Source organism: Lotus japonicus, chromosome 2 (assembly GCF_012489685.1).
Source record: "Lotus japonicus ecotype B-129 chromosome 2, LjGifu_v1.2".
Taxonomy (NCBI): Eukaryota; Viridiplantae; Streptophyta; class Magnoliopsida; order Fabales; family Fabaceae; genus Lotus; species Lotus japonicus.
Genome location: NC_080042.1, coordinates 23,219,548 through 23,229,961, shown reverse-complemented (window position 1 = coordinate 23,229,961; position 10,414 = coordinate 23,219,548). Strand labels below are relative to the sequence as shown.

The following is a 10,414-nucleotide window of genomic DNA, read 5'->3' as shown; positions in this document are numbered from 1 at the left end:
TATATATATATAGAAATTTATATGTGAATACAAAAAAAAAATTTAAGTGAAAGAATTGTATTCTGTGATTATTATTGATACTAGACAACGTATTTATACAAGAGAGTTGACTAAACAATAAAATCTAAACAAATATGAACCTGATTACATATTTAATTACATAAGTAAATAAATAAAGAATATTGTAACTTAATATTCTATTATATTCTAACACACCCCCGCAGTCGAAGCTGGAGGTTCGTCGATGCTGAGGCTGGAGCGAAAATCATCAAAAAGAACTCGAGGTAGGCCATTCGTGAAAAATCTGGGTGATCTGAAGAGGAGGAACCATTGTTGGCGTAAGGAACAACCGTTGGCATCGGAGAGCCGGGATCGGAGTGTGTTCTGCCATATGATGGATCAGGAAAAAAAAACTGGTGTTTTTTTTGTGGTGATCTGCTGGGTGAACCAATATGGAAGAGACCGGTTCGATGAAACCAGTTCAGAGCCGGTTTGGGCGAACCCTTGGTGATGGGTTCGCGGGCTGTTTGGATCTGGGCGGGTGAATAAAGAATATTGTAACCTAATATTCTATTCTATTCTAACATTAAGTGTCGCTCATTATGTAAGATTTTTCTAGAACTTTGGGGAGGCCATGACCCTCCCATGTCCCCATGTAGTTCCGCCATTGTAGGTCGGTTGAGAAACCAACGTAATGATTCCTCAATCAAGTGATTACTCAAGGAAAAGACTATGTTCCTCAATGCAATTTCCTATGACACTCAAAAAAGCTTTTAGTGATCGTTATTTAGAAGTTGTGTATGGAATAAGGCTACTGAACTAAGGGAACGACTAAAATAGACGAATAAAGGATTAAACGACTGAAAATAAATAGTGAAAGCTGAATAAATAAAGTGTATAAATGGAAAAGGCTGAAAGACAATAACAAGGTTGAAAGTAAAATGACAAAGATAATGCGAAAACTTTGTAGTTTGATTGATTGTTGAGTTGTGTTCTTGTACAAATCATCATTCCTCTATTTATAGAGGAAAAATTCGGTTAACTTACAACAGTTGATAATCTCTTGCCACTACCCCACGTTCACATTTCTTACAAGAACTTATAATCTTTGGGTGATGGTATCTTATCTCTCGTAACCAGTTTACAAGGTTTAATTTGAACCGATCTTCCTTGTATCCACTGTTTCAGTAGTTGGAACTACCTTATTTTCACATGACTAACCCGCTGCTCACAGACTTTCTGGTTATGTCATACTCTATTCTATCTACTCTTACTGACCTTCCCTTCGAGCAGACTAAGAAGAAGAAGCCCACGTAGCGGTAGCAGCTACGACTTCTTCCTTCTGGGCTTACTTGCCAAGTACAATAGCAACGGATTCTGTGAAGACATTCTAAAACCCTCGATGTTGTTGCGGTCCCTCGATGTCGTCGTGGTCTTTTGAGGGGGCATTCATGGCATCAAAATCTTGCACTGTCGAGAAAGTGAGGAGGAGCAACCATAGTTGTTGTCGCTGATAGCAAGCAGTGTTCAACCATCGTGAGTGAAGAGATAATGGCCTGGAGATTTCATATCAAAGATGAAGAAATGGGGAAGAACATCCTTTGGGCTCCAAAGACTTAATTAAGAAATTGTCAATTATTTAATTATTTCTTATTTAATTTCATTAATTATTTATGTATTTATTTTATTCATTTAGTTTTTTGTTTTATTTTTCATTTTTTTAGTGAACTAACATGCCGGTAACAAATTTGTCATAACCATATCTTTAATGATGTCCACATAAGCAACGTCAGTTAGAAATTGACTGATAAATTGACTAATAAACCTATTTTTCACAAATTAGAAATTCAGGGATCGCTCGTTTTAAACATTGGGGAGTCAAATCATACAATTGTAACAGATCAAGGACTGAAAGTGCAATTAAACCTAATTTTAAAATATAACTTTTTTATTACAAATAAAACCCGTGCATTGACGGGCTAGTTACTTGTTATCTAAAATTCATGACAACTTGGGAAGAGAAACAATGGGGAAGGTGGGCAGGGAAGCGAAAATAAACTAAACTATGGTCCATTCTTTTGATTCTATGATGATACACTACATTGAGATCCATGATGAGAAGTATTACCAAATTGAATCATTTTTACATACATAGTGTTACAGGAATTGAGAGATAAAGAACAACTTGCCAAATGATCTATTTTTGAGTTCTAGATGGAAGAGGTAAAGTTCTTACAAAAGTGATTAACCATAACAACATAGATGCAGTAGTACACTGAGAGCTACCCTAAACTCTTACAAGTGATATCACATTTTCAGCCACTTTGGTTTAACAAACTTTTTCTCAGCAGGTTTACGTTCTTCCACAGCAATAGGTCGTGTTGCCTCTGCTGCGGGCACCGGCACCGCTGACTGCACTGGCTCTGACGGCTTGCCTTGATCATTTGCTACTTCCAAACCCTTCAAGGACATGACCTCTTCAAGTAGGTGCGGGAAAACTTGGCGATCCAAAGTACTATCACCTAAAGGTTTATATATCAGAGAGGTGGTTATTGTTAAACACAAAATCAAGTGAGTTATACAATTTACAATGGCCCATATGTAACTGTTCAACACTAACTAATTGGATGTACACTTGTAGTAGTCTTGTTATGATGAATTTGCAAATACAGTAAATCGAGCAGTGTTAAAAGAGCAAAATATCAAAAAAATGAAGCGAACTTGACACTGAAATCGAAAAGTGATTCAATTTCATCAAAGGCATGAACATCAGAACTTATATGTGTAAAATCAGTGATACATGTTCTAGAAAATGATTCCTGACAGCTGGAACTCACCTTTTGGAACATCATATGAAAAGTACACAATAGCACCAGGACAAAATCCAGCACTATAGAAATCTTGAGACATGTCTTTGATCACCTTCTTAGGCGGAGTAGTATCTACATTATTAAAAGTACAAAGATTTGCTTAAGTTCAGTCCATAATATCAAATCAACTATCAATAGGTTAAGTATGTGTTAATCCTTATCAAAAGATGATGCTTTGGCATGCTAATCTAATAGTAAATGAGATGAAATACTATCAATTATGCTATTGATCACACTGCAAAGTTCCAATTGTATGCACCACTTTACAAGTATATTATTCAAAATTTAATCATATACGGAAGTCAATATGCTTACATATATAAAATGGCTGCTCTGGTTGTGCAATTAATTTATTAAGAAGATTAATTAAACTCTGGATTGTTTCAGATGAGTGAAAAGTAGCCTCCAATGTCTGATTATCAGGGAAGCGAACTCTGATCACTGCCTGCAAACAAGATCAAATGAAATGAATATATAAGTTCACCCTCATTAATCTGATTTATTTTAATATTCATGAAAATCTTATGATCCTTCAAGAGGAGAAAAATATCCAATATGAACCAGAAAAACTTCAAGGGTAATAATCACGATTTTGGGAGGGCAAAAAGAAGCTAGACAATACTTTGGTCATTCTGGACCGACGAGCTGCCTCTTCTGCTTCTCGGATTTTTCGAGTCTTCATGAATTTATCTGTCCATATTTAATATGTTTAAATAACGAATGAAGGGGGGTATTCTGATTTCGTGTACATCATTTAATTTGTTCATATCTCTCTCACATGCATTATTATTAACTGTCAACTGCAAACAGAAACAACATGACAATATACAGATGCATAGTTCCAAAATTCGAGAGAAGGTAATATGATTCAATAATAACATTTGGGAATATGGATAGGATACAGTATGATATGGCACTAATAACCTGACAATGATGCCAAAAAAGACTATTGATTACCAATCTGATCATTTATTCTTAAATCTTCATCTGGTCAACCTTCTATTAGATAATCAGCTTGTTGTTAATAGGAAAAATGCATGGTTTTTTTTTGTGGTCAAAATTTGAAAACTGGGCATATGAGAAACGTCATGAACATTGGGTCAAAACCTGTGATCAATAGTCACTGCTTCGCTCAAATGGAATTATTGGGATCAATTTTACCTGCCATTTTAGAAGCCACCATTTCGTAATAATCCTCAGCAGTAAACTCATAGAAGTCATCCGTCTGCTCTTCTTCCCAAATACCAATAAGAAATACAACTTAATCAGGATACGCAAGGGAAATTATAGTTGAAATTTAAATACATATTTATCTTAGGGCCGTGGGATAAACATAGTTAAGTTGCTATTACCAGTATTTGCTGCAGCATTTGGTGACGGAGAAAGTGACATTGTTTCAAAAACACGAATCTCTCTTCCAAACCTTTCACTTATATCTGCAATGCTGACCTGTTTGCCATGAAAAATGAAAGTAAAAGAAATGTCACGGAAAAAAATACAGATTGAGCAAGCAGTCATGACTCATGCGGATACATAACTAAAATAAATAGGTCATTGAAGTGCTAGGTACTGGAGTTTTAGTCCAGTGCACCTGAACACACAGGATAATACATTGTAATTACTTTGTTTTCTGTTATAGTTAGTTGCAGCTCATGATGAGCTTATATGAATGAATCATGATATAATCTACTCATTCAAGCATTAAAATATCAATTACTTACTCGACCCTCCCTCAATATCTCTCTCTCTCTCTCTGTTAGGTTCGGTAAATCCTTACAGCCAAACGATAGCAAAATAAGGATAAAAGATTACTTTTTGGTACTTTTTGAATAAGAAAATGATAAAAATAAAAATAAGAAGTTTAACCTTCTCCAAGGGCAATTCCCTTACCACTCAATAATTCCTAGACATGAAAACCCTTAATGACACTACTCCTATTTATATAAATCAAACCCTATCTATAAAGATAGATTACTAAAATAAAACATCAACTCCAAAAATAAAATATACTCTTAATCTAAAAGATGACCCACCCAAAATAAATAAATATCAACTCCTAAAATAAAAGATACTCTTAAATTAAAATAAACAAAATCCCTAATATTTAGAATCCTAACACGCACACACACACACACACTCTCTCTCTCTCTCTCTCTCATCTTCTAATATGATATCAAGAGTTTGAATCTGGGAAACCATGGCAACCGCCAGTTCTCCTTCTCCACCTTCATCACCTCCGCAAAGAACATCTCCAATCAGAGTTAATCCTGTGTCCTCTGCACCTCCGCCACATCAAATGGCAATTCCAATGCCTAGAGCAGCGTCCTTTTCTCATTCAATTTCAGAAAAGTTGTCTAATAAGAATTTTGTTGTTGTGGAAACAACAAATTGAACCAGTTATTACTGGTCACAGGCTTCATCTATATCTTGTGAATACTAGAATTCCTTCTAGGTTTCGAAGAGAGGAAGTGCGAGCAAGAAATTTTAAACGATGAGTACCTTCTTTGGGAGCAACAAAATGCGCTCCTTCTCTCCTGGTCCAACAACAGACTCTGCACTGATCTTGACAAAGATGATCAGGTGCAAGCATGTGTATCAGCTTTGGGATAAGTTGCACTCTCACTTTCACTCGCACACTCAGGTGCAAAATACAGATAACTTTGGGATATCTTGGACGTGAGGGGGTGTATTAAGAAGTCCCACATTGACTAGAAATATGGCGAAAATAATCCTTATAAAGGGTAGAGAAACCCTCACCTCTAAGCTAGGTTTTTTAGGAGTTAGGCCTAACCCAAATTCTAAGAATTTACACCAATAAAATTATCAACAACAATAAAATTTCACAACGAAGTTGTCCAAATTACGACTAATGTTCACTCTTTAGTTGAAAACTGCAAATTACGACTTCTCCTTCTGCACCTCTTAATGTCCATCCAATGATAACAAGGTCTTAAAATGGAATCATAAAACCTAGACTTCAGCCCACTCTTCTTCTCACCCAGTGGAACCTACTGCTATTAAGCAAGCCCTAGCTAATGAAAACTGGAGTAATGCAATGATTGAAGAATATAATGCTCTTGTGAAAAACAATACATAGACTCTTGTTCATTTTCCTCCTAACCGAGAAGCAATAGGAAGCAAATGGGTTTTCAGAATTAAGAAAAATCCCGGTGGTACTGTTCATAAGTACAAATCTAGGTAGGTTGCTAAAGGTTTTCACTAACAACCTGGTTTTGACTATTTACTATAAGAATAATCTTAAACTGAGTTAACTCTAGCACTAACTTTGGGCTGGACATTGCAGCAAATTGATGTTAACAATACATTTTTTAATGGATTTTACAAGAAGTGGTTTTTATGACCCAACCCCCATGTTTTGCATCAGAAAATAAAGTTTTGATGTGCAAAGTGAATGAATAAGGCAACCCAAGGGCTAAAACAAGCTCCCCGAGCTTGGTTTGAAAGTTTACAATCAGCACTCTTACAACTGGGTTTACTTCAAGTAAATGTGATTCTTCTCTTTTTGTATATAGTAGAAAGCCAGAAACTCAACAGTGGTTTTTATCCTTATGTTGATGACATTATAGTCACAGGAAGTTCCTCTGTTCTAGTTCAGCAAATTACCTCTCAACTCAATTCCATGTTTTCACTCAAACAGCTGCATAAGGTGGACTATCTTCTGAGAATAGAAGTCAAGCATTTACCCTCTGGTCAGCTCATTCTCACTCAGCATATTATGTTCTACTCAGTAAGGAAAATATGCTAGAGTGCCAAGCTATCTCCTCTCCTATGGTCAGCACCTCTAGATTATCTAAAACCAGTGGGGTTCCTTTTTCTGATCCTTCTCCATACAGATTAGTTGTGTGTGCACTTCAATACCTTACATCACACAGCCAGAATTAAGTTTTCAAGTGAATAAAGTTTGTCAGCTCATGTCCTCTCCACATATTTAGGCATCTAAAGGGTACCTTATCCGGTGGTATTTTGCTAGAGCCTACAACTTTATTTCCTCTTCAACTAAAGGGTTTTTCTGATGTTGATTGGGCAACAGATGTTGATGATACAAGATCAACATGAGGAGCAAGCCTCTTTCTAGGAACCAACCTAATTTCATGGTGGTCTAAGCAACAAACAGTTGCAAGGAGTATCACTGCTAAGTACAAAATTCTAACTCATCTTTCAAAAGAAATAATTTGGGTTCAATCTCTGTTAAATGAGCTTCAAGTAAAAACTGTCACTCCTTTATTGTTATGTGACAATTTATCAATTGTTTCTATAGCTCATAACCCTATCCTGCACTCAAGGACAGAGCATACGGAGCTGGATTTATTCTTTGTAAGAGAAAAGGTCATCAGTAAAAAGTTTCATGTGAGACATGTTCCGGCAGATTACCAAGTGGCAGATGCACTGACCTAGCCACTACCTACTATCAGATTTCCAAATTTAAGAAGCAACCTAACTTTGTGTGATTCATTCACAACCCAGTTTAGCTGGGGGGGGGGGGAGGATATTAGTCTAGTGTGCACTTGAGCACTGTTGTAATTAGTTAGTTTTCTGTTATTGTTAGTTTCAGCTCATGTTGGGCTTATATGTATGAATAATGATGTAATCTATTCATTCAGGCAATTCAATATCAATTGCTTCCTTGATCTCTCTCGGTCTCTCTCCTTATAATACAAGAGAATTAAATTTCAGCCATAAAAAGTTAGCAGCGATACAAATAAGGAAAATTAAAAATGCACGCTGGAACAATGCTATGATATGAAGCCTCACAAAAGACCAAAGATAATTATTTCATAGACATGATGCCCTCACAAAAGACCAAAGATAACAATTATTCCAGGGAATAAGAGATGTGGAATTATGGCTCTTCACTACTATAACAAAAAAAAGCGTACTCAGAAATCACAAACTGTTTTTAACACAAACAAATTTCATGTGACAGGCATGAAGACCATCTGCCAACTAAATTAGAGTGGATATAGGCAATTTATAGACATCACTCATCAGTCATCACTAATGGAACAAATGTGAAGAGCAAGAGGATATGCACCAAATGGTTTAATTTAACTAAAACTAGCTTAATGGGCACATGAACCTCATTGGCATGGTTTGTTTGACCTCACACATTTCAACCACATGAACCAAATGATGGTATGAACAAGATTGAAAGAGAATATACAAGAAATACCCAAACCCACTTAAGAGTACTTAAACTGATTATTATTCTCTACTGCAATTTTTTCACTTCTCATGTGGCATCAAATTAATTGCTCGAATTTTTTTATAAATTTTTTTTGGTTTTATTTCCTGATTGAATGAATCCTATTTTTCAACACGCCGAAAACGAAAATATATATCGATGTCAAGTCAAGAAAAACAAATTGTGAACAAACCCATAAAAGAAATCTCAAAATATTCAGCAGATAAATAAGAAAAGGCAATTATAAAGCAAACACAGATGACTAAATTAAAAAAATAAATTTTGAAAAGAAAAAAAAATCATCTAATTAAAATCCAAGACTTGACAGTACCATGGAACAAATACCGGTGACCCTTCTTCTTTTCGATGTTATTGTAAACCAGGTATCACCGAGCATCAAAGAATACAGTGAGAGCAGAGCTGAATAATGCTTCTTCTTCAATCACCTTTCGTATATTTCATACGTTTTACTTTTTTTTCTTTTTTTCTTTTTTGCTTCTGAATGTCGGCTACACGTGGTTCTCGCAGGTGGCAAGAAGGTTTGCTTTTGTTTTGGGTCTATAGCCGAGAACGAGTATGAGTTTTTTTTATAAGGATGATATTAGATGAAATTCTCTCATAATTGTTTTTGTAGTTTTGTGTATATATCTTAGGCTGATCAGAAAATCCGGCCCGATCCGTAATGTAACACCCCGATCTTGGTGACGTCACTTTAGTAACCAAAATAAACTTAATGCGGAAAAACGTGAATATTTTTTTTTCGATAATAACTAAGACAAGACTGAATTAAATAAAACCCAACAATAACAATAATCAGAACTAATATACAATATATAAACAGCCCCCGCTGTAGTAGTAACCTCGTCACGAGTAAACCTCCAGTGACGGAAAGAAAAGTGTAACGCCCGAAGGCAAAAGGTACAATCCACAAGAAAAGTCAAGTGTCCGCAACACCATCCCTCAAAACTGAGAATAAGCTGGCCCATTGGCCTGAAGCAAGACCTCCTAAGTCCAACCAACTCTCTGTGATTCTCGTAAAGAACCACACAAAAAGCTATAGGTGGGAAACTACCCTGTCCCAAAAGAAACAAATGATGTTCAGAGCTAAGACTCTACTCCTACACTAATCCCATCTTGAGGAGCTCACACCAGCACTAAAACCTACATGCTAGCATGATCGTCGCCCGAATCTGAATCCAGAACGACCTAGTCTATGTACACCATCCGTCATCCCCTCGCTACCGCGATACGCTCCAGTTTCTGCATCTCAACCCTAGTTCCTCCCGAAGGATGAACCATCATGAATCAGCCCGCCAAAGACATCTGACAAAGGGCGTTTGTTCGCCAAAGCACACACAGAAGACGCGAGGGTCAACTCCAAAGAATTATATAAATAATACCACCAATAGATACCATTAAAAGATTAGCCACTTAGGCTTATAACTAGGGATAACATCCTAGGGTTGCATGCTCCACAAAATCATAACGACAATAATAACAATTAGCATGTTCCAAGTAAGTTTATCAAATAGCAACCACACTCATCAACTAAGTCAGTATGCATGTTGCGTGATATGTATGCAGGTTAACCCAGTCAACCAATATGCAATCCGGAACGGATGGACATCATCGGATCAGCCCTTCACCAGCCACGGTGGTGCCATTTCGGCCCGTGATGTCTCTTACTCCAACAGGGGTAGTCAGATCAGCAGTAAACCCGTAGGTCTGCCATTTCGGTCTGCTACAAGAGACGTCTACAAACGCTCTTTCACGGCATTCCGGGTCTTATGACCATTTTGGAAACCGACGAGGTCCAGAGTACGTCCTGTGTTAATACCTCATTAATGTTGCATGTATGCAAAATGACTAGTCAAACAACGTCTCCGACCTCACTCGACACGTCGCCACGTGTTCTAGGGAAGTTAAAGTCTCTAAAAGCTTACCCTAAGGTAAAGTCGATTCTGCGACCAAAAGACACACTTCATAACGACACATAGCTGCTCCAACAGCACCACAACACACGCTGCTCCAACAGCACAATAACACACGCTGCTCCAACAGCACAACAATAAACGCTGCTCCAACAGCACAACATCAAACGCTGCTCCAACAGCACAAAGACAACATACTCAACACTTGGATCCGACGACACTCCTCGTTTTTCCAAAATTAAGATTTCACTTCCAATGCCTTTCTTCGAGGTTGTTATCATTACTTAAAGATTTAGAGGTTATTTAAGGTCTTATGAGTTTTCTTTATAAAATAGATTCCATTTTGTCTTATCGCAAGTCTTATACATTTGCAGGATCTCCCAATCCCAAGTCGCTTCCAGAGGATGTCT

The 10,414-nt window shown here is 36.9% G+C and overlaps 1 protein-coding gene across 3 annotated transcripts; it reads right to left on the bottom strand.

Moving 5' to 3' along the window:
- Positions 1 to 2,054: 2,054 nt before the first annotated feature.
- On the bottom strand, positions 2,055 to 8,642 carry LOC130737808 (plant UBX domain-containing protein 1-like). 3 transcript variants are annotated; one of them, XM_057589656.1, is made up of 7 exons: positions 8,405 to 8,642; positions 4,223 to 4,319; positions 4,032 to 4,100; positions 3,493 to 3,560; positions 3,186 to 3,315; positions 2,838 to 2,942; positions 2,055 to 2,522 (listed from the first exon to the last, which is right to left on the bottom strand). In XM_057589656.1, the coding sequence occupies exons 1-7, from the start codon at positions 8,468 to 8,470 to the stop codon at positions 2,308 to 2,310; spliced, it is 750 nt and encodes a 249-aa protein (XP_057445639.1). In that variant the 5' UTR covers positions 8,471 to 8,642; the 3' UTR covers positions 2,055 to 2,307. The 3 variants fall into 3 exon arrangements, with proteins under 3 accessions (XP_057445639.1, XP_057445638.1, XP_057445640.1); XM_057589655.1 differs by having other exon boundaries at positions 4,032 to 4,103; positions 8,405 to 8,641; XM_057589657.1 differs by having other exon boundaries at positions 4,032 to 4,095; positions 8,405 to 8,641.
- Between the last annotated feature and the right edge of the window lie 1,772 nt (positions 8,643 to 10,414).

Coding starts and splice junctions, on each gene's coding strand:
- LOC130737808 (XM_057589655.1), bottom strand. CDS start 8,470: ATGCTCGGTGATACCTGGTTTACAATAACATCGAAAAGAAGAAGGGTC. Junction 4,320..8,404: donor TCACCGGTATTTGTTCCATG/GTACTGTCAAGT, acceptor CATGGCAAACAG/GTCAGCATTGCAGATATAAG. Junction 2,943..3,185: donor AGAGCAGCCATTTTATATAT/GTAAGCATATTG, acceptor TTAATAATGTAG/ATACTACTCCGCCTAAGAAG.